Source organism: Hyla sarda, chromosome 8 (assembly GCF_029499605.1).
Source record: "Hyla sarda isolate aHylSar1 chromosome 8, aHylSar1.hap1, whole genome shotgun sequence".
Lineage (NCBI taxonomy): Eukaryota > Metazoa > Chordata > Amphibia > Anura > Hylidae > Hyla > Hyla sarda.
The window spans coordinates 233783415-233808506 of record NC_079196.1 but is presented as its reverse complement, the minus strand read 5'-3'; the positions used below and the strand labels follow the sequence as shown (position 1 = coordinate 233808506).

Genomic DNA, 25092 nt, shown 5'->3' with positions numbered 1-25092 from the left:
CCTAAAACAGACAGAGGTGTCAGCAGAGAGCACTGTGGTCAGGCAGAAAGGAAATTCAAAAAGAAAATAACTTCCTGTGGAGTATATAGCAGCTGATAAGTACCGGAAGGATTAAGATTTTTAAACAGAAGAATTTTACAAATCTGTTTAGCTTTTTGCCACCAGTTGATTAAAAAAAAAAAATGTTTTCCAGTGGAGTAACCCTTTAAGATTCATCTTCCTCTAATTGTATACAGATCAAGAAGTATTTGCAAACAAAAAGGGGAGGCCAGCGATCACAGTAAAAAGTCTTTAATTTATTGGGAACTTTAAAATCACAGCGTGACCATTGGGACAAATAAAAAAAAACTTGCAAAGAGAAGATAATATTGACGTGTTCCGCGTCCTTGGAAGTATCGGGCAGACTATTTTGTTTACTATTTCTTTATACAGCTCTTCAAAATTTTCAACCAAGTCTGCTTCAGCTTGGCATTCCCTGCAATAAATATGACCGACTGTAGAGTAGGAAAAGAAAAAATCAGTAAAAAACACACCCAGTATAATGGATCCATCATCGAGAGGAACCCAAGACCTAGTTCCACCACGTAAAATATGAGGTATAGGATAAGGAGAGACATCATTGTTCGGGCAGCCCCCTGGTGGGCCTTTAGGCTTGGACCATGATCTTCCATGTTCTGTTTCATATGACGAGCATGAGAAAAGAGAGATGCAATGATGCGTCCAGTTGTGGCCATCACCACCATGAAAGGTACAAAGCAATTTATGAAGATGGAAAACAGGTTATAAGTCTGATTAATTTTATATCCAACAACTGTGGATGTCCCATTGGTCTCCAACTGATCGGTAGAATTTGATGCATACACTTTTGTGAAGGACCATATCACTGGGAGACTGGAGGCAATAGAGAAGACTTGAGATGACAGGATCAGCCATGGAACCACGCTTGTGATTTTCGCCTTCAGCCATGCCATACAGCCTTGTTGGTAAGTAATAATTTTTACACAGAAAAATAAGCACAGCCAGGCAGAAAGCCAGGAACTAGAGAAGATGCTGTAGGTCATGATCATGTACAAGATGTAAAAAACATAATCCACCAAGAAGATGTCATAGAAATAGATGAAGCATACAATGGTGGAAGCATTTATACAAGAGAAGCAGAAATTAGAGAGAGCCAACGAGACCACCAAATGGTCACTAGAGTTCAGGCTCTGTCCTCTTAGCCAGACATGGACATTGACAACCACAATGAAGACATTGGTCAATACTCCAGTGAAGATCTCAATCATAAGGATAATAAGAAAGGTCCCCACAAATGGCGGAATGTAAATGTGGTCCAAACCCATCTTAATGGAAGCAGTGGCTGCACTACTGAGGCCCAGGGTCAGATTTGTGCTCAGAGTGTCCACAGGATCCCACCTCAGTGTACGTTACTTATAGACTATTCTCCATAATCTACCCTGTGACATCAATGGGTGGAATCACAGATAATTCTTTAATGCAAATATCAGAAAACATTTCCTTACTGTCCATATGATCTGCATTGACGTTCATAGAGCTTTATTTTTTCATGGTATCTCATGCAGAGAACTTGTGTTAAGCTGCGGATTATCAGTGGTGTCAGGAAGAGTCCACAGTAGGCAGGTGTCTATGGAATGTCCGCAATGTGACCGGGCGAAGTGCACCTGCTCCAGGCATCTGTAACACATCTTATACTGGAGTCTCCTGCGTAGACTTCATGGGGTCATGGTCCCCTATCATGTAGAAGATCATTGAATTGAGACGAACACTTCATTATCTTTACATCCTATCCGGGAGGTATCTTGGAAGTGGACTGGATGGAAATGTTTAGTAGATATCACAACACATTTAAGGCTGCCGTTATCTGCCGCATTCACGTTAGCTGCTGCCATTGTTAATCCCTCATGAATCAAACCATCCTTTCAGATTAGTAGGAAAAACAATCTCCCATTATCCTTGTATTTGCATCAATACATACCTCTAAGCTTCCTATACATAAGTCAGATTTTTCAGTGTAATTTATGTAAATTTTAATTCAAAAGGTGAGCAAACAAAGCTATCATCTCCAGGGACAGCCGGGTCAGGGCAAGATGTTACTTCATACTCAACAACATGGTGACCGAAACAGTAGACATGTGCAATTCGGTTCGGCACGAATGTCTAAATAAACGAATTTTACCGTTTTCGTGCATTCGGACCGATCCGAATGCACGAAAACATATTTTGAACATTCCCGAATAGCCACGATAATACGAATAGTAAAGTAACGAATACATTCGTTATTTCCCGTCCATAATGCTGTAAATAACGAATGCATTCGTTATCTGTAAACGAACGTGAAGAATTCATTCTGATAACAAATATAATAAAAAGGATATAGATAGTTTGATTTTTCGGATACATTCGGTATTCGGGTACATTCGGTAAATCTTTTTAGTCTCTTTTTGGACTTTAGCGATCCTAAAAAATTATGGAGATACCTTTTTTATAAAAATTTCGTAGGGTATCATAAAAAAATCATAATAAAAAAGATACAGTGGTGATGGAAAAAATTGTATCTAATGAAATGTATCTTTTTTATTATGAAATGTTTATTCATTTTTAAACAGGGATCAATTTATGTGAGCGGGTAAAGCACTAAAAATGTAGCCGACAATAATGAAAATGTATTGTGTGCGTGTTTTTCACTTTTTTTTAAAACATTTTTTAGGTAGTACTACTACTCCCAGCATGGAACACACTCTTCCATGATGGGAGTAGTAGTTACCTGTACTAATTGACAGATTGCAGGGGTCCCTTGCGATCCTCTTGTATAATGTATAGATGCGGCGGCTGCTCTTCTATGGTCCCCTGCACTCACGTATATATACACATATTCATATTTCCCGCAGAGCTGTGATTGGCCAGATGGTTCCAGCCAATCACAGCTCTCTGTGAGAAATAGGAATATGTGTATATATACGGCCGTGCAGGGGACCATAGGAGAGCGGCCGCCGCATTCATACATTATACTGGAGGATCGCAGCGGCTGTCAGGAGTGATACCCGCAGTGATCTTTCCTTTACTACAAGTACTAATACTCCCAACATGGAGCACACTCTGCTCCATGCTGGGAACTGTAGTACCTGTATTAATAGACAGATCGCAGCGGGTGTCAGAAGTTACACTCGCTGCGATATGTCTATTAATGCAGGTACTACAGCTCCCAGCATGGAGCAGAGTGTTCTCCATGTTGGGAGTATTAGTACCTGCAGTAAGGGACAGATCCCAGGGATGTCACTCCTCCTGACACCCGCTGCGATCCTCCTTATGTGAATGTCGGGATCAGCTGTTCTCAGGGCTTCAGAGCCAGGAGAACAGCTGACGCTGAGCCGTAGGTATACATCGTATATATATACTGCCCAGCAAGAACTTACAGTGATCTACAATGTGTATATACAGTATACATCTATATATATCTACTGCCCAGCAAGAACTTACAGTGATCTACAATGTGTATATACAGTATACATCTATATATATCTACTGCCCAGCAAGAACAGTGATCTACAATGTGTATATACAGTATACATCGTATATATATACTGCCCAGCAAGAACTTACAGTGATCTACAATGTGTATATACAGTATACATCATATATCTACGGCCCAGCAAGAACTTACAGTGATCTACAATGTGTATACAGTATACATCTATATATATATACTGCCCAGCAAGAACTTACAGTGATCTACAATGTGTATAAAGTATACATCGTATATCTACTGCCCAGCAAGAACTTACAGTGATCTACAATGTGTATATACAGTATACATCTATATATATATATATCTACTGCCCAGCAAGAACTTACAGTGATCCTGCAATGTGTATACAGTATACATCGTATATCTACTGCCCAGCAAGAACTTACAGTGAGCCTGCAATGTGTATAAAGTATACATCGTATATCTACTGCCCAGCAAGAACTTACAGTGATCCTGCAATGTGTATACAGTATACATCGTATATCTACTGCCCAGCAAGAACTTACAGTGAGCCTGCAATGTGTATAAAGTATACATCGTATATCTACTGCCCAGCAAGAACTTACAGTGAGCCTGCAATGTGTATACAGTATACATCGTATATCTACGGCCCAGCAAGAACTTACAGTGATCTACAATGTGTATATACAGTATACATCGTATATCTACTGCCCAGCAAGAACTTACAGTGATCTGCAATGTGTATATACAGTATACATCTATATATATATATATATCTACTGCCCAGCAAGAACTTACAGTGATCTACAATGTGTATATACAGTATACATCGTATATATCTACGGCCCAGCAAGAACTTACAGTGAGCCTGCAATGTGTATATACAGTATACATCGTATATCTACTGCCCAGCAAGAACTTACAGTGAGCCTGCAATGTGTATACAGTATACATCGTATATCTACGGCCCAGCAAGAACTTACAGTGATCCTGCAATGTGTATATACAGTATACATCGTATATCTACTGCCCAGCAAGAACTTACAGTGATCCTGCAATGTGTATATACAGTATACATCTATATATATATACTGCCCAGCAAGAACTTACAGTGATCTGCAATGTGTATATACAGTATACATCTATATATATATATATATATATATCTACTGCCCAGCAAGAACTTACAGTGAGCCTGCAATGTGTATATACAGTATACATCGTATATCTACTGCCCAGCAAGAACTTACAGTGATCCTGCAATGTGTATATACAGTATACATCTATATCTACTGCCCAGCAAGAACTTACAGTGAGCTTGCAATGTGTATACAGTATACACATTGCTGGCTCACTTAACCCCTTGCTGAGCTGTGCGCTATGCGCAAGCCCAGCAAGGGAAGAGTTAACTTACACTGCTGGACAGTGTAGGTTAACCCTTTGTGCGGTATACACTTTATACAGCTATCTATAGATAGCTGTATACAGTGTATACAGAAGACGTAGTCCAGCTTACTTCCCTCGAGTCCCGGGCGGGGTTCGTGTAGCTCCGCCCCCTAGTGGTGACGTCATTAGGGGGCGGAGCTACAGAAGGGAACAAGGCTAGTTTATCTGAAGCTCTGTTCACATTGTCCGTTTTGTATAATGTGAACAGACCCTTCTGGCAGTGTCTACCCAGACAGGGAGACTCCAGCTGTTGCTAAACTACAACTCCCAGCATGCCCAGACAGCCAAAGGCTGTCTGGGCATGCTGGGAGTTATAGTTTTGCACCAATTGGTGGCTCCCTGTTTGGATAGACATTGCATCATGGGTGCTCTCCCCAGCGGACAGCGCCAAAAATGTCATAACCAATTTTTTGTGTTTTTTTCTTCTCTTTTCAGATCCGTGTATGCAGAGGATTACTGCGGATTTGATGGATTACGGCGGATTATTTATTTTTTCCTTTAATAAAATGGTTAACAAGGGCTGTGGGGGAGTGTTTTTTTAAATAAAATAATTTTTCCAATGTGTTGTGTTTTTTTTTTTTTATTGAATTTTCAAGGTTAGTAGTGGACGCTGTCTTATTGACGGAATCCATTACTAGGCCAGGGCTTAGTGCTAGCCCCAAAAACAGCTAGCGCTAACCCCCAATTATTACCCCGGTACCCACCGCCACAGGGGTGCCGGGAAGAGCCGGTACCAACAGGCCCGGAGCATCAAAATGGCGCTCCTGGGCCTAGGCGGTAACAGGCTGGCGTTATTTAGGCTGGGGAGGGCCAGTAACAATGGTCCTCGCCCACCCTGGTAACGTCAGGCTGTTGCTGTTTGGTTGGTATCTGGCTGAGAATGAAAATACGGGGAACCCTATGCGTTTTTTTTTTACATTTTTTTATTTAAATTTAAAAAAAAAACGCATAGGGTTCCCCGTATTTTCATTCTCAGCACAATACCAACCAAACAGCAACAGCCTGACGTTACCAGGGTGGGCGAGGACCATTGTTACTGGCCCTCCCCAGCCTAAATAACGCCAGCCTGTTACCGCCTAGGTCCAGGAGCGCCATTTTTGACGCTCCGGGCCTGTTGGTACCGGCTCTTCCCGGCACCCCTGTGGCGGTGGGTACCGGGGTAATAATTGGGGGTTAGCGCTAGCTGTTTTTGGGGCTAGCACTAAGCCCTGGCCTAGTAATGGATTCCGTCAATAAGACAGCTTCCGCTACTAACCCTGAAAATTCAATAAAAATAAAAATAAAAAAACACAACACATTGGAAAAATTATTTTATTTAAAAAAACACTCCCCCACAGCCCTCGTTAACCATTTTATTAAAGGGAAAAAAAATAATCCGCCGTAATCCATCGAATCCGCAGTAATCCTCTGCATACACGGATCTGAAACGAGAAGAAAAAAAAACACAAAAAATTGGTTATGACATTTTTGGCGCTGTCCGCTGGGGAGAGCACCCATGATGCAATGTCTACCCAAACAGGGAGCCACCAATTGGTGCAAAACTACAACTCCCAGCATGCCCAGACAGCCTTTGGCTGTCTGGGCATGCTGGGAGTTGTAGTTTAGCAACAGCTGGAGTCTCCCTGTCTGGGTAGACACTGCCAGAAGGGTCTGTTCACATTATACAAAACGTACAATGTGAACAGAGCTTCAGATAAACTAGCCTTGTTCCCTTCTGTAGCTCCGCCCCCTAATGACGTCACCACTAGGGGGCGGAGCTACACGAACCCGGCCCGGGACTCGAGGGAAGTAAGCTGGACTTGGTCTTCTGTATAAAGTGTATACCGCACAAAGGGTTAACCTACACTGTCCAGCAGTGTAAGTTAACTCTTCCCTTGCTGGGCTTGCGCATAGCGCACAGCTCAGCAAGGGGTTAAGTGAGCCAGCAATGTGTATACTGTATACACATTGCAGGCTCACTGTAAGTTCTTGCTGGGCAGTAGATATACGATGTATACTGTATATATACATTGCAGGATCACTGTAAGTTCTTGCTGGGCAGTATATATATACGATGTATACTGTATACACATTGCAGGCTCACTGTAAGTTCTTGCTGGGCAGTAGATATATATAGATGTATACTGTATATACACATTGCAGATCACTGTAAGTTCTTGCTGGGCAGTAGATATACGATGTATACCTACGGCTCAGCGTCAGCTGTTCTCCTGGCTCTGAAGCCCTGAGAACAGCTGATCCCGACATTCACATCAGGAGGATCGCAGCGGGTGTCAGGAGGAGTGACATCCCTGGGATCTGTCCCTTACTGCAGGTACTAATACTCCCAACATGGAGCACACTCTGCTCCATGCTGGGAGCTGTAGTACCTGCATTAATAGACATATGGCAGCGAGTGTAACCGCTGCGATCTGTCTATTAATACAGGTACTACAGTTCCCAGCATGGAGCAGAGTGTGCTCCATGTTGGGAGTATTAGTACTTGTAGTAAAGGAAAGATCACTGCGGGTATCACTCCTGACACCCGCTGCGATCCTCCTGTATAATGTATGAATGCGGCGGCCGTTCTCCTATGGACCCCTGCACGGCTGTATATATATACATATTCCTATTTCTCAAAGAGAGCTGTGATTGGCTGGAACCATCTGGCCAATCACAGCTCTGCGGGAAATATGAATATGTGTATATATACGTGAGTGCAGGGGACCTTAGAAGGGCAGCCGCCGCATCTATACATTATACAAGAGGATCGCAAGGGACCCCTGCGATCTGTCAATTAGTACAGGTAACTACTACTCCCATCATGGAAGAGTGTGTTCCATGCTGGGAGTAGTAGTACTACCTAAAAAATGTTTTAAAAAAAAGTGAAAAACACACACACACTACATTTTCATTATTGTCGGCTACATTTTTAGTGCTTTACCCACTCACATAAATTGATCCCTGTTTAAAAATGAATAAACATTTCATAATAAAAAAGATACATTTCGTTAGATACAATTTTTTTCATCACCACTGTATCTTTTTTATTATGTTTTTTTATGATACCCTGCGAAATTTTAAATAAAAAAGGTATCTCCATTATTTATTAGGATCGCTAAAGTCCAAAAAAAGAATAAAAAGATTTACCGAATGTACCCGAATACCGAATGTATCCGAAAAAACCAACACGAATACCCGAATACCGAATGTATCCGAAAAATCTAAACCGAAAATATTGCCGAACCGAAATTTTTTTCCAAAACGAAAAAACGAAACAAAATTAAACGAAAATTTTTCTAGTGCACAAGTCTACGAGACAGTGATTCATCGTAGTCTACTCTTAGCCAATATAATAAGACAATGATTTTGAGACTACTAAACCAATGTGAGAACTTCATGGATAAGTATTACAGATATAAGAAATCCTTCTGCTATCTCATCTTCATCTGTGTATTTGACATCGCATGCAGATTGTAGAGTTTCCTATCTCGCTCTGCTTCCTGTATGTCTAACCTTGCCTTCCTGCCTGTCTTACATTTGTTGGAGAGTCTCTCTAGTGGATTTTAGAATTATTGCTCTGGTTTTTGGTGTCCCAGTTCTTAGTGCCCTCAGCTTGTTACCTTGAGATAGTTTCAGTTTTCTGCCTGTCCTGCTGCTCTGCTTTGTTCCACCCTTGGCTGTTATTTGGCATCTATTTGGACCAACCTGCAAACCACAACCATTGGTATCTGTCTAACAGTGAGTTGCCATTTCTGTAATGCTGACACTGATATAATATGACTGCTTCTTGCTCCTCCTATCCTGTCCTACCATAAGTATTGGGGGTATTTGAGTACTAGAAGGCACTGTTAGGACCATGAAAAAGTGACGGCTAGTTCTGCTCTCTAATGACCAGCCAGCATTGTTGGAAATACAATAAGTTAAAGGGGTACTCCGGTGAAAAACTTTTAATTATTTTTTTTAACTCAACTGGTACCAGAAAGTTAAACAGATTTGTAAATTACTTCTATTAAAAAATCTTAATCCTTCCAGTACTTATTAGCTGCTGAATACTACAGAGGAAATTATTTACTTTTTGGAACACAGTGCTCTCTGCTGACATCGTGACCACAGTGCTCTTAAAATGGACAGAGATGTCAGCAGAGAGCACTTTGGTCATGATTCAGTAGAGAGCTCTATATTCCAAAAAGAAAATAATTTCCTCTGTAGTATTCAGCAGCTAATAAGTACTGGAAGGATTAAGATTTTTTAATAGAAGTAATCTACAAATCTGTAAACTTTCTGGCACCAGTTGCTTAAAAAAAAAAAGTTTTCCACCGGGGTACCACTTTAATGGATAATGATGGTGACAAATACTTAGAAGCAATTACATCTTAGGCTCCTTTAACACAATGAAATGGACCCATTATATAACACCCGATATAAAATTACGGGCGATCGCGGGGTAAAATGGCCATTAGAAAAGCCCTAACTTACGTTAGTAAAGACTAAATTATAGTCTATGGGATTGTTCTAATAAACGTTTTAACCCGTTCTTGCCCATCGTTCATAACGCACGTTATTTTGGGACGAAGATAGTAGCGGGAGAAATAGTGCATGCACTATATCCCAGCCGACCGGGGCGCAACTGTATTTTCTCTGTGACAACTATAGGAGTGTGGTAGATCAGTGCTTATTATGGGCCAGCTATAACTCCTGACACTAGTCCTTATCTATGGGACATTGTCTTTGTATGTTCCTTGATAAACCCCATCATCTAGGGGGGAAACGCATCGGAACCAATGGACCATAAACTGTAAAGTAGATTCTTTGTCTATTTATTCAAATTTTTTCTACACATGAGGTGAATGTGGACTGTGTATCTGTTTAATGGCGAGCATAACCCGGTATTGCCAAACACTAGATTTTGCTATCTACAGAAAAGGATGTGGTGTTATAAATATATCCCGCCAGTGTTTTGTTGGCAAACTGAGGAACCTAATTGTGATGTTCTTATTTTGTCCGTCTATCCTGGGGGACAATGATAGATCACTTTCTCACCATATATGTGATTACTGTAAATGTTGGTCAATATTGACTCCTTTTGCTATATATTTATATATATATATATATATATATATATATATATATATATATATATATATATAACAGTGATTGACTTATCAGTGGTCCATCACCTCTATGTTATTATTTATTCATTATTTATCAATTTTTGTTTTCACGAGTAAATATCTCAATCTGGTGAAAAGATTTTAATGTATACCAATAAAAAACTGTTTTAAATATCCTTTAGGGGAAATTGTTTAAATAGAGCTGTGAGTCCACCATCCATTGTATATCATCCATTGTCCACCATTCATTGTATACCATCCATTGTCCACCATTCATTGTCCACCATCCATTGTATATCACCCATTGTCCACCATCCATTGTATATCATCCATTGTCCACCATTCATTGCATGTCATCCATTGTCCACCATCTATTGTATATCACCCATTGTCCACCATCCATTGTATATCATCCATTGTCCACCATTCATTGCATGTCATCCATTGTCCACCATCTATTGTATATCACCCATTGTCCACCATCCATTGTATATCATCCATTGTCCACCATTCATTGTATATCACCCATTGTCCACCATCCATTGTATATCATCCATTGTCCACCATTCATTGTATATCACCCATTGTCCACCATCCATTATATATCACCCATTGTCCACCATCTATTGCATATCACCCATTGTCCACCATCCATTGTATATCATCCATTGTCCACCATTCATTGTATATCACCCATTGTCCACCATCCATTATATATCACCCATTGTCCACCATCTATTGTATATCACCCATTGTCCACCATCCATTGTATATCATCCATTGTCCACCATTCATTGTATATCACCCATTGTCCACCATCCATTATATATCACCCATTGTCCACCATCCATTATATATCACCCATTGTCCACCATCCATTGTATATCATCCATTGTCCACCATTCATTGTATATCACCCATTGTCCACCATTCATTGTATATCACCCATTATCCACCATCTATTGTATATCATCCATTGTCCACCATTCATTGTATATCATCCATTGTCCACCATTCATTGTATATCACCCATTGTCCACCATCTATTGTATATCATCCATTGTCCACCATCCATTGTATATCATCCATTGTCCACCATCTATTGTATATCATCCATTGTCCACCATCCATTGTATATCATCCATTGTCCACCATCTATTGTATATTATCCATTGTCCACCATTCATTGTATATCATCCATTGTCCACCATCTTTTTCTTAGATTTTATTTTCACCTTCTGGTTTAATAACTAGAGATGAGCGAATTTACAGTAATTCGATTCATCACGAACTTCCCGGCTCGGCAGTTGATGACTTTAGCCTGCATAAATGAGTTCAGCTTTCAGGTGCTCTGGTGGGCTGGAAAAGGTGGATACAGTCCTAGGAGACTCTTTCCTAGGACTGTATCCACCTTTTCCAGCCCACCAGAGAACCTGAAAGCTGAACTCATTTATGCAGGATAAGTCAGCAAACGCCGAGCCGGGAAGTTCGTGACGAATCGAATTTACTGTAAGTTCGCTCATCTCTATTAATAACCTGATGGCTCATTTGTAGATCTTTTTTCCTTTCCCTTCTTCTTTGCCCATGGCCATCAAATGTTATCCGCCATCCATTACTTCAGTAATACAGGTAAAGAGTACAGCACATGTAATACCTCCCTGTACTGTAGGGGCGCTACCAGACACCAGTCAGTGCATACACTTCAGTAATACAGGTAAAGAGTACAGAACATGTAATACCTCCCTGTACTGTAGGGGCGCTACCAGACACCAGTCAGTGCATACACTTCAGTAATACAGGTAAAGAGTACAGAACATGTAATACCTCCCTGTACTGTAGGGGTGCTACCAGACACCAGTCAGTGTATACACTTCAGTAATACAGGTAAAGAGTACAGAACATGTAATACCTCCCTGTACTGTAGGGGTGCTACCAAACACCAGTCAGTGTATACACTTCAGTAATACAGGTAAAGAGTACAGAACATATAATACCTCCCTGTACTGTAGGGGTCGCTACCAGACACCAGTCAGTGCATACACTTCAGAAATACAGGTAAAGAGTACAGAACATGTCATACCTCCCTGTACTGTAGGGGGCGCTACCAGCCACCAGTCAGTACATACACTTCAGTGATACAGGAAAAGAGTACAGAACATGTAATACCTCCCTGTACTGTGGGGGGCGCTAAACAGTCACCAGTCAGTGCATACACTTCAGTAATACAGGTAAAGAGTACAGAACATGTAATACCTCCCTGTACTGTAGGGGTGCTACCAGACACCAGTCAGTGTATACACTTCAGTAATACAGGTAAAAAGTACAGAACATGTAATACCTCCCTGTACTGTAGGGGTGCTACCAGACACCAGTCAGTGTATACACTTCAGTAATACAGGTAAAGAGTACAGAACATGTAATACCTCCCTTTACTGTAGGGGGCGCTACCAGACACCAGTCAGTGCGTACACTTCAGTAATACAGGTAAAGAGTAGTACAGAACATGTAATACCTCCCTGTACTGTAGAGGGCACTACCAGACACCAGTCAGTGTATACACTTCAGTAATATAGGTAAATAATACAGAACATGTAATACCTCCCTGTACTGTAGGGGGCGCTACCAGACACCAGTCAGTGCATACACTTCAGTAATACAGGTAAATAGTACAGAACATGTAATACCTCCCTTTACTGTAGGGGGCTCTACCAGACACCAGTCAGTGCATACACTTCAGTAATACAGGGGTTTTACCAGTGAATGCCCATTCTGATTGGTCGGTTCTTCCAGCCATTGACAGATATCACAAATCTGGACTGTACATTATATGTTGTGTCTGGTTTACAGTTACAATGGTCCTGAAATGACTGGAAAAGACTAATGTATGGTGAAAATATTGTAAGTTGAGGGATCTCTGTATGTAGAGGTATCTTCCCATTATTTCCCTTTATAGCTCTGTACACATTCAGTTACCTCTTTGTTAGCTCGCTTCAGATTTGGGTCACCAAAGGCAATAAGTGTGAACAAATGCACTTAGATACACTTCAAGGTGACCTAACAGTGTTATACGGGGCTTTCAGGGCTCTTAGACATTGCTGTACATGCATGTTATGCCTATTGGGGAAGTACAGGTCCAAACGAAACATTTTGCTGGAGTTTGCCAAATTTTTTATGTTGTGACCAATAGAAACATAGAATTTGTCGTCAGATAAGAACCATTTGGCCCATCTTGTTTGGCCAATGATGCAAAACTACATGGTGGTCACGTCACATTTGGCCCTCAGATAATGTGTTGACCTCTGTTCTGCACAGCAGAAGGCAACATGTACCACTCATGAATTATATGGATGGCCAGGTCAACGTCTGGCAGAAACATCATTAAAAGGGTAGTCCGCTGCTCAGCATTTGAAACAAACTGTTCTGAACACTCGAGCTGGCGCCAGGAGCTCGTGTTGTCATAGCCCTGCCCCCCTCATGATATCATACCCCGCCCCCTCAATGCAAGTCTATGGGAGGGGGCGTGACAGCCATCACGCTCCCTCCCATAGACTTGCATTGAGGGGGTGGGGTGTGACATCATGAGGGGGTGGGGCTATGACATCACAAGCTCCCAGCACTGTCTCCAGCGTTCGGAACAGTTTGTTCCAAACATTGAGCAGTGGAGTACTCCTTTAAGCCGTATCCCCTGGTTGCACTGCTGGGGCTCAGAAGGATAGTGATGGTGGTGTCATTGTCTAGGGAGGGTTATCCTTGTATACCCTAGGACTGTTGGCCATTATATCACAAACCTTGAATTGTGAGCTTTATAGGGACCTGTTACAGGAGGTCTTCCCGAACCATAGTGTCTTTCACCAAGACAATGCTCTGTCTCATCTCCCTGGGATCACTAGGGAGAGGTTGAAGAAACAGGACAATGAATTCTCCACAAAACCTTGGCTCCAAACTCACCAGACTGCATTACAATTGATCATGTTTGGAACATTCTGGAATGGGCTGTGAAATCTTCGAACACTGTGCACCTACTGATCATAGAGGGAGTTTTCTAGTGGAATCTGTTCTCTAAGGAAGTTAGTCATGATCCCCAGGTAGGCCAAGTCGTAATTGATTTTTAAATGATTGTTCAGTGTGTGGTTATTCTGTGCAGAGTATATAGGATAATGAGCAGTGATACCTGGCTGTGTTGTCACGTTGGATTGTTGTGGATGGTGACAGGCTGGAGACTTCTGGGTTGTTGAATACAGGAAAATGTGCAGGAAGTGGCATAAGCCATAGAAGTGCCCGGTGCTGGTGGAAAGAAGCATCACACCGATGTGCTGTGCACTGTGCCTGAAATTGGGAAAAGTTCTAAGAGGTCAGATCCCTCAAAAGCAAGTCAGGTCTATAATAACTAAATAACTGCCCATTGCTAACACCACCACTGACCCCACCGTCATCCCAGTCATGACTTTACTAATGTTCCCAAATCTAGACCCAGACACAGTTGATGTCCACAATCTTAATAAAGTAGAAGAAGTAGAGACAAGAAAAGAGCCAAGAGGTGGTGTGGCTGATGAAAAAGTCAGAAATCTTAGGACAGGAAATAAATGGCGTGAACGGAAAATCCAATCACTGAATAAATAGGTGAAAATATTCAAAAGTAACATAAAGACGAAGAAAACAGGAAATGTAATGGATACAGCACCAAACAGCCGGAGACTCAAATCTTGATGGAATGTAACTTTATTAGCTCCCCAAAGTGCAATCTTTTGGCAACAAACTGCCTTTTTCAAGCCCCCTCCCCTTGCATTGAGGGGGCGGGGCATGTTATCACACGGGGGCGGAGTCGTGATGTCACGATACTCCGTCCCCGTGGTCGGGAGGCATAAGACTTGGAGCCTCCAGCGCTTCCTGCAGTGCTAACTGGTGGGTGCTGCATGCTAGATTGCTGGGGTCCCCAGCGGCAGAACCCCTGCGATCAAGCATCTTATCCCCTATCCTTTGGATAGGGGATAAGATGTCATAGTTTCGAAGTACCCCTTTAACTCCTTAACGATGAAGGACGTATATTTCTGTCCTCCGCCAGCTCCCGCCATATGCCGCTGGGTCACGCGGTGTCCCCGCGTCATATCGGGTCGGTCCCGGTGGCCATCAATGGCCGAGACCCGTGGCTAATACAGGATAACCCCGATCGCGATCAAAGTTAACCGCCACGTCTGAAGCGAAAGTGAAAGTATCCCTGCTGCTCAGTAGGGCTGTTCGGGACCACCACAGTGAAATCGTGGGGTCCCGAACAGATTACAGGACACCGGGAGGGCCTATACCTGCCTCCTCGGTGTCCGATCGACGAATGACTGCTCCGTGCCTGAGATCCAGGCAGGAGCAGTCAAGCGCCGATAACACTGATCACAGGCGTGTTAATACATGCCAGTGATCAGCATGAGAGATCAGTGTGTGCAGTGTTATAGCTCCCGATGGGATAACAATGGTCAGTATAAGAGATCAGTGTGTGCAGTGTTATAGTCTCCTATGGGATAACAATGATCAGTATAAGAGATCAGTGTGTGCAGTGTTATAGGTCCCTATGGGAGCTATAACACTGCAAAAAATTTTTTTTAAAAAAGTGTTAATAAAGGTCATTTAACCCCTTCCCTAATAAAAGTTTGAATCACCCCCCTTTTCCCATTAAAAAAATAAAACAGTGTAAATATAAATAAAAATAAACATATGTGGTATCGCTGCGTGCGTAAATGTCCGAACTATAAAAATATATCGTTAATTAAGCCGCACGGTCAATGACATACATGTAAAAAAAATTTCAAAAGTCCAAAACAGCGTATTTTTGGTCACTTTTTATACCATTAAAACATGAATAAAAAGTGATAAAAAAGTCAGATCAAAACAAAAATGGTACCGATAAAAACTTCAGATCACAGCACAAAAAATTAGCCCTCATACCGCCCTGTACGTGGAAAAATAAAAAAGTTATAGGGGTCAGAAGATGACAATTTTAAACATATACATTTTCCTGCATGTAGTTATGATTTTTTCCAGAAGACAATATCAAACCTATATAAGTAGGGGATCATTTTAACTGTATGAACCTACAGAATAAAGGTAAGGTGTCATTTTTACCCAAATATGCACTGCGTTGAAACGGAAGCCACCAAAAGTTACACAATTGTGTTTTTTCTTCGAATTTGTCGCACAATTCTCTTTTCCGTTTTGCCATGGATTTTTGGGTAAAATGACTGATGTCACTGCAAAGTAAAATTGGTGACGCAAAAAATAATCCATAATATGGATTTTTAGGTGGAAAATTGAAAGGGTTATGATTTTTAAAAGGTAAGGAGGAAAAAACAGAAATGCAAAAACTGAAAAACCCTGCATCCTTAAGGGGTTAATGTTATTTTGTTCTTGCTATGTATCTAACCCTGTAGTGAATGTATCTAACCCTGTTTTGAAGTTTTCAACTGTTCCTGCTGTGACCAGTTCCTGAGGTAGACCATAAATTCACAGTTCTCATGGTAAAGAAGGCGTGTCACCCCTTGAGACTAAACCTTTTCTTCTCCAGATGGAGACGCCCCTTGTCCTTTCGGGGGGTTTAATCTGGAACAGTTTTTCCCCATATTTTTTGTATGGGCCATTTATATACTTATATTTGTTGATCATATCCCCCCCTTAAACGTCTCTTCTCAAGACTAAACAAAGGTAATTCTTTTAATCTTTCCTTATAGCTAAGATGTTCCGGCCCCATATTAGTTTAGTAGCAGGATGGTAAAAAATAAATAAAAAGCCCTTGCCACCCTGGTAATACCAGGCTGCTGCTATTTGGTTTTGTACCTGGCTGGTTGTGGAAAATAGGGGAAAATCATGCATTTTTTTCATAAATAAATAATAATTAAAAAAAAATATCCAGCCAGGTACAATCCAAACAGCAACAGCCTGGTGTTATCAGGGTGTCAAGGGCCATTCATTTTCCAATTACGAGCCTATTAATACAAGCTTGCAACCTACCCAAGCACAGACCATCATTTTTGACAATCGGAGCCTGCCGTACCCAGCTCTTCCCAATACTCCAGGGGCCGGTGGATTTTAGGGTAATAATGGGGTGGGGGTTAGTATTAGTCATTTTCTGGACAAGCTAAGCTAAGCCCTAACACTAAGTTCTGGCTTAGTAATGGATGGTTTCTAAGCCAAAATGTTAGTAAGAAATAAACACCAGATTAAAGCTTACTCCGGTGGAAAACTTTTTTTTTTTTTTTTTAATCAACTGGTGCCAGAAAGTTAAACAGATTTGTAAATCACTTCTATTAAAAAATCTTAATCCTTTCAGTACTTATTAGCTGCTGAATACTACAGAATCAATAATTTTCTTTTTTTCTGGAACACAGAGCTCTCTGCTGACATCACGAGCACAGTGCTCTCTGCTGACATCTCTGTCCATTTTAGGAACTGACAAGAGCAGAATATGTTTTCTATCGGTATTTTCTCCTACTCTGGACAGTTCCTAAAATGGACAGAGATGTCAGCAGAGAGCTCTGTGTTCCAAAAAGAAAATAATTTCTTCTGTAGTATTCAGCAGCTAATCAGTACTGGAAGGATTAATATTTTTTAATAGAAGTAATTTACAAATCTGTTTAACTTTCTGGCAACAGTTGATGAAAAAACAAAGTTTTCCACCGGAGTACCCCTTTAAAAAAAATAAAAATAAAGAAATAAAAACCTCCCAAGGCTCTTCATAAACTCTTTTATTTATTTTACAATATATATATATATATATATATATATATATATATATATATATATATATATATATGTATATACTTTTTTTTCTTCAATTCTTGATGTGAAGCAGTCCTGGTCTTCTTCCAGTTAAAAAAGGGTTGTAAAAAATAACTATTCATAAATAAATAATCATACTTACCTCTCGAGCATCTTTTATGCTCACTGTCTCTGGGTTTCTCAGCAGAAGCAGAAAGTTTTTGGTGGACAGATAGAAAAACTTAATAATTCTGCCTGGATAAAACCTGGAGCAGTTTGCTGTTCATGGAGAATCTTTTCTTACGCTTACACAGTTATTTTGTACTTTCTTTTGATACTTTTCTGCTAGATGGCATCTGTAATATCCAATAGAAGACAAATGACAGCTTTATTGCTGGGAGCGGGATACACGAGGATGCACAAACCTGGATTGTGCATCCTCGTGTACCCCGCTCTCAGCAATAAAGCTGCAGGTTGCATGAAGTTTCCAGTGTGCCGTGTCATCCGTCTCCTATTGGATATTACAATTGTCTGGCTGTTATTCACGAGTATCGGATAGTCTGCTGTATGCCCGCTGACCTCTGGCAAGGATCCAGCCCTTAAGTGACGTAACCCAACAGGTGGAGTGGTGCTGACAACTCTCTCCCTTTGGATAGATGGCATCTGTTACTAAGCTTGGGCTTGCATTGGCCTGTAAAAGGCTAACATTCACCTCTTCATTATTATCCCAGTACACACCACAACCAGGGTACAGGGAAGAGCCACTTTCAGGAGGGCTTGGAGTGTCAAAATATGGCGCTCCAGGACTGGGTGGTAGTATTTTGACATTATTAGGCTGGCGACTAAGAAAATAAATAGCCCCTGCCACCTTAGCTGCTGTTTGGTTTTGTACCTGGCATGTTATTGAAAATAGGGAGGAGCCTATGTTAAATATATATATATATATATATATATATATATATAATTATTATTATTATTATTATTATTTATTTATTTATTTTTAAGTATATTCCACAACCAGCCAGGTACAAAACCAAGCAATAACAGCCTGGTATTACTAGGGTGGCAAATGTGATTACCAACCTAATCTTCGTGAATAAACTTGGCACTCAAATTTTTGATATGTAATTAGATTTTATTGTGCAGTCTTTATATACAATTTGTTATTAACATTTCAGTCCTACCTGGACCTTCATCAGAACATCCCTGACTGCAGAGGAGGAATAAGGAGAAATTAAAGTAAACGGCCGAGCGCCGTGCTGTAGGAGAATGTGGTGGTGACCTAGGTCAGCAAGGCAATGCTAGGTCACTAAACCTATAAAGTAATCGGTGTTCGGACGTTTACTTTATATAAGAACTGCACAATAATATCTAATTACGCATCATACATTTGAGTGCCAAGTTTATTCACGAAGATTTGATATGAAGTGGGATTCCTACTTGTACACCTATCCAAAGGGAGTGCCATATTGGTTTGCTTTCAAATTACCAGCCTACCAACACCAGCGGGATCATTTTTCTTTGACACTCTGGGTCTGATAGTAACCAGCTCTTCCCAGTATCACTAATGCCAGTGTGTATCAGGGTAAAAATGGAGTGTTAGTGCCATTATCGGTGTTCCGTTGCACCAATATCGGTGTCCCGTTCCTCCTGTGCTGCTCGGCTTCCTGCTTCTTAGGCTCAGAACGTCACACTACAGTCAGCGTATCACCGGCCGCAGCGATGTCCCGCCTTGGCCGGTGATAGGCTGAGTGCACTTTCATGTAAGGAGCCCGGGCAGCAGGAAGAAGGTGAGGCCCAGGCTCCTTACATGACAGTGCGCTCAGCCTATCACCGGCGATACGATGACTGCAGTGTGACGAGCCTAAGAAACAGAAAGCCGAGCAGCACCAGAGGAACGCCGATATCGGTGCAACTATGGAACATAGGAAGGTGAGTTCAAGTTTTTTTTTAAAGTTTTTGAACTTATTGCCTATTATTTTTTTTGCTGTACTTTCTCTTGCTTTGTGAAGAAGTATTTTACATTTTGTTGTGTATGTTACATTGAAATACAATAAAAAAAAGTATTGTGCCGCAGTTCTTCTTTAACACTAAAGCTTCCTAGTTGTTTACAGATGGCTGCTGCTATTAACTCTTAGAGGACGCAGAGCATACAGGTATGCCCTGGGCACCTGAGACTTGGCGCACCAGGACATATGTCTGTACATCCTGACCGCAGGGACCCACCGGTAATGGCGGACATCAGTAATCACACCAAAGTTTACTAGATATCTTTGTTCTGTGGAAAAATGGTTTCATAACATAATTTTCCTGTGATCGACCACCATACATTTCTCACCATTTACTGTCCATTATTTATTTTTTACCTTTCAACATTCATTGTTCACCATCTATTGTCTGCTATTTACTATTCACCATTCCTTATTTGCCATTCATGGCCCAAAATAATTTGTCCGCCATTCATTAGTTACCATTCATTTTCAGTCATATATTGCCCAAAATTAATTATTCATAATTCATTATATATGACCACCAGTTACTTAATTTATTGTCTGGAGGTCCGGGATCATAAGACAGATGTTGAATTGCTCAGAGGCTACGCCACTCATTTCACACGATTATGCACGCTTCTTCCGGCCTGAGGCCGGAAGAAGCTCGCATAGTCGCGTGAAACGACCGACGTAGCCTCTGAGTGCTTCGGCACCTGTCTTATGTTTCCCCGGGATACTGGACCTCCGAACGTTTAGACGCAATCCTTGTGGTAAGTGCATGCTAATGTTCTTTACGTGTCATTGCCATTTACTGCAGCTCTATTGCGTGCAACCCACAGTTGTCAAGCATTTCACGGGACCTTAATCTACATCCACACGTATCCTTTGTGTCATAGTGGCGATCCTATAGTAGTGCTCTCCTCTTCATTTCCTTGCTCCATTACATGTATTAATTTATTGTCTGCCAATCATTCTTTATCCCCCATGTTCCACTATCCATTGTCCACCATTCATTGTTCATCTTCTATTGTCCACCATCCACTTATTTTGTCTATCATCCATTGTCCACCATTCATCGGTTATCATTCATTGTCCATCATACCTTGCCCCAAATTATTTGTTCATTATCCATGTCCACTATTTATTTGGCAAAAATTTGGATAGCTGTGGTCGTCCAGTGACACATGGGTCGTGTAACTCTTTAATAGATCTTCTTCTCATTCCCAATATTAAGTTGAGGCAACTTGACTGTCACATGATCATTACCCATCAATTAACTCTCGATGATCTCAATTCTTACTGATTAAGGCTTTAGTGAAAAATCATCTCACCATGTTCACCAGAATAACACAACTTTATTACATTTACTACTCAGGCACAACAGGAATTATGCAGTGCAACAAATAAAAAAATAAACTTCAAAAACATATTAAAATACAATTACAATGTGAAAAATAAAAATTACTGATTGATGTTACATTGTTTTACTCCTTTTGTTTTACTCCTTATGCTAAAAAAATAATCTATTTTTCACCATCATTCTGCACTCAATATCTCATATTGAGAATGTGAAAATGTCAAAATTAAAAAGCTAAAATTTGGAATGGAAATACATTTTCACACTTTTTCCTATAACATTTATGATTCACAATTTAGCTCTGGCTCCTCCCATTTTTCTGGATCATCTTAGAGATCTTTCTACACCTTGATAACAGTCACCTGGGGTAAATTCAGCTGATTAGACATGATTTGGAAAGACACAACCCTGTCTATATAAGGTCTCACAGCTGACAAGCCATGCAGGGGGAATGACTGCCTGTAGAGCTCAGAGAAAGGATTATGTGGAGTCACAGATATAGAGAAAATGACAAAACATTTCTGCTACAATGAAAGTTCCCAAGAGATCAGTGGCCTCAAAAATACTTACATGGAAGATGTTTACAATATCCAGGACTCTTCCAAGAACTACTGTCCCAACAAACTAAGTAATATGGGGAGAAGGGCCTTGGTAAGAGAGACAACTGCAGCCTCCACAATCTAGGCTAAATGACAGGGTGGCCAGAAAAAAAGCCTCTTCTCAATAATGACACATGAAAGCCACCCAAAGTTTACATAAGGCACATGTGACAACAGTGACCGGGGGTTAAAGACTTTCCAAATGCAGTGAACACTGCCATATAATACACTAAGCAATGTAAGTACACATGGCACATATATATGGCACTGAGCGATGTGGATTCACTGAGGTACAAAAATTATAATCTAATATGTAAATCTAATTCCTAGAATGTATAGAGCTCAGTTCCTTCTTTTCCCATTATTTCCCTTTACAGCTCCGTACACATTCAGTCAACTCTCTCCACGCTTGCTTCAGCTTTGAGTTACCAAAGACAATAAGTATGGACTGAACTGAGGTGAATGTAGACATGATGAAAAGAGACACCCAAAACCCCAGGCTCATCTCCTCAAAAACAGGCAAATAAAAGATCAACATCACAGTGTAAAACATGGTAAAAAAAGAACAACAACCGTAACATCCTGTAGATGGAACTATTGTAGGTCTCTAGCCTGACGGAAGGTCCCATATTCTGCTCCATCTTCTGTCTATGCTGCGTAAGAACCATGGCCGTAGTGATAGTGGTGACCAAAACAGTGAGTAAAGGCAAAAAAGTCACAACTATAATCATATATATGAATCTGCTCCTGTGGTCACTGACAGCCACTGCACTGTACGAGGAGACTGAAGTGTTACTTGATATCGGTTGAGGGACAATTAGAAAAAATACACAAATAAAACTCCCAAAAGACACAATTTCTGCCAACAGTATTACCCAGGATACAATGGAGCTAATATTTGTCTTTACCCAAATAAAACACTTGGTCTTAACATTGACGATCTTGATGAAGTAGAAGAAGCTGAGACTAGCACTAAGCCATGAACAGGAGCTGATGCAGAACATGGTGAAGGGGTATAAGATGTAGTTAGCAGAGGTCGTCAAGGTGGTCGCCGACCAGTAGAAACCACTGAAGGTGTTGGCAGATGTTATGATGGAAAAACAGACATTAGACAGGCTCAGAGCGATCCGGATTTTATTTCCAGTCCTCATGTTTTTCTTTTTATAGAAATCAAGAAGAATTATGATGATGACATAGACACTGACCAAAACCCCAACACTTGTCTCAAGTATTAGAAGTGCAACACATATAAGAGATGTCAATCCTCTGGTGTCCATGACTGGAAACGATGCTTCTCCTCCTGACACCTCCAATCTTCCCAGATGTCTCTGCTTCTGGTGTTTAGGATTTCTGTGCTTTTTGAATCTCAGGTCAGGTGTGTCTGGCATCGGCTATGAGTGGAGAGTCCGAAAGCTTCCTCACATCCAGCTGTACTAACAATTCTTCTTCTTCAAGTACAGTAAGACCTTGGTTGTATGGAAAATCTTCATATCTTAAATTACATCCGGAATTTGCATGACTGATAATAAATGTGTTCACCACACGCAACTAGTAAGCCCGACCTCATGTTATTACAGGTTTAACAAATCTTATTTCCATGCATCGAAGTTTTCCAGTTTTAACAAATCTCTAAAATTGTCTGACTAGAAATAATTATTAAAAAGATCTTTAAATCAAAAATATGAAATTATAAAATTAATAACAAAGTCATTAATGTGTATGACAAGTTCTCCAAATATGAAGCGTTAGGCGGAATGAGGGACAACACTAAGAGGGGAGCAGTGGCTGAGAACAGGAGTGCTAGTGGTACCATCTAGGGAAGGCAGAAGATGGGACCGAATCTCAACACTGAAGTTAGATCTAGAGAAATGTTGTATTGGGGCTGATGGAGGACGAGGAACTGTACAATATACACTGAATGATCACTACAGTAGGGAGAGTTGGGGCCTAACATCTTTTGACCAATCATTTTTAAACCCCATAGTGGTCACGTCACAATCCGCTCCAAGATAAAGTGTTGAATTCTCCTCTGCACAGCTGAAGGCAACATTTACAAATCATGAATAATATGGATGGTCGGGTCCATACCAATGATGACGTATCCCCTCTTTACACTATTGGGGTTAAAGAGGACAGTGGTGGCAGTGTCATTGTTTAGGGAGTATTTCTTTGTATTCTGCTTTGAAATCTGCTTCCACTCTTTCAAAAAATGTGCACGGACTGAAAGGGTACTCCACCCCTAGACATCTTATCCTCTATCCAAAGGAACCCCACGATCTTGGCTGCGGCACCCCAGACATTCGGTGCACGGAGCGAACTTCGCTCCGTGCCGGATGACTGGCGATGCGGCGCGAAGGCTCGTGACGTCACCGCTCGTGGAGGCTCGTGATGTCAATGCAAGTCTATTGGAGGGGCGTGACGGCCCTCCAATAGACTTCATTGAGGGGCAAGGCCATGATGTTACGAGACTCCGGTGCTGCACCCAATGTTGTAAACGAATGCCAGGTGCAGCAGAGAGATCATGGGGGGCCCCAGCGGCAGGCCCCCCACAATCAGACATCTTTTCCCCTATCCCTTGAATAAGGGATCAGATGTCTAGGGGTGGAGTACCCCTTTAAGTATGGAGGATGTTCGCCACCTAATGCTGTCTGTTTCCCAATGCAGCAAGCCATGATCCCCCAAAAGGTAGACTAACCTGTAATATATTAGGTGATCCTTATGCAGTAATTGTAAAGAACGCAGCATAGCCATCTAAGGACAAGCTATGCATATTTTCTGGATTTCTTAGATTTTTTTTTGTATGTAAAGCTACTAAGTTCATTCTAGAAAATAATACTTTTCAATTTCAACAACAATGGTATAAACAAAAGATGGGCACTGTGATGGGTACCCCAATATCTTGTACATAGGCTAATCTTTTCTTGACATATTTGAGAGTCAATATATATTCACCTCGTCTAATCCATTTGTTAAGAACATAAAAGCTTTCATGAGATACGTTGATGACATTCTGATCATCTGGGAAGGTCCCCAGGACTTGTTTCATGAGTTTGTAACATATCTGAATACATCAAACCAAATTAAAGATTCACTAGAGTTTATGGAAATAAAGAACTTGAATTTCTTGATGTAAAAATTAAAGCTTCTCCAGGTCGACTGGAGACTGAAGGACAAAGAAAGGAGATAGCCAAGAATTCTTTACTCCATTTTAACAGGGGATAAGATGTCTGATCATGGGGATCCAACAGCTGGGACCCTGGCGATCTCGGTGCAGCACCCAGTTTTCGTTTAGAACTCTGGGTGCGGGCGGCGGGGGTCATCATGTCATGGCCACTCCCCTTGTGATGTTACACCACGC

General features: G+C 41.1%; 2 protein-coding genes across 2 annotated transcripts; both read right to left on the bottom strand.

Moving 5' to 3' along the window:
* Positions 1-416: 416 nt before the first annotated feature.
* Positions 417-1343, bottom strand: LOC130285400 (taste receptor type 2 member 40-like). Its single transcript, XM_056536761.1, has one exon. It carries the CDS (start codon positions 1341-1343, stop codon positions 417-419), a length of 927 nt encoding a protein of 308 aa, XP_056392736.1.
* Positions 1344-22243: 20900 nt separating this feature from the next.
* LOC130285399 (taste receptor type 2 member 39-like) lies at positions 22244-23122 on the bottom strand. Its single transcript, XM_056536760.1, has one exon. The coding sequence runs from the start codon at positions 23120-23122 to the stop codon at positions 22244-22246; it is 879 nt and encodes a 292-aa protein (XP_056392735.1).
* Positions 23123-25092: the final 1970 nt, after the last annotated feature.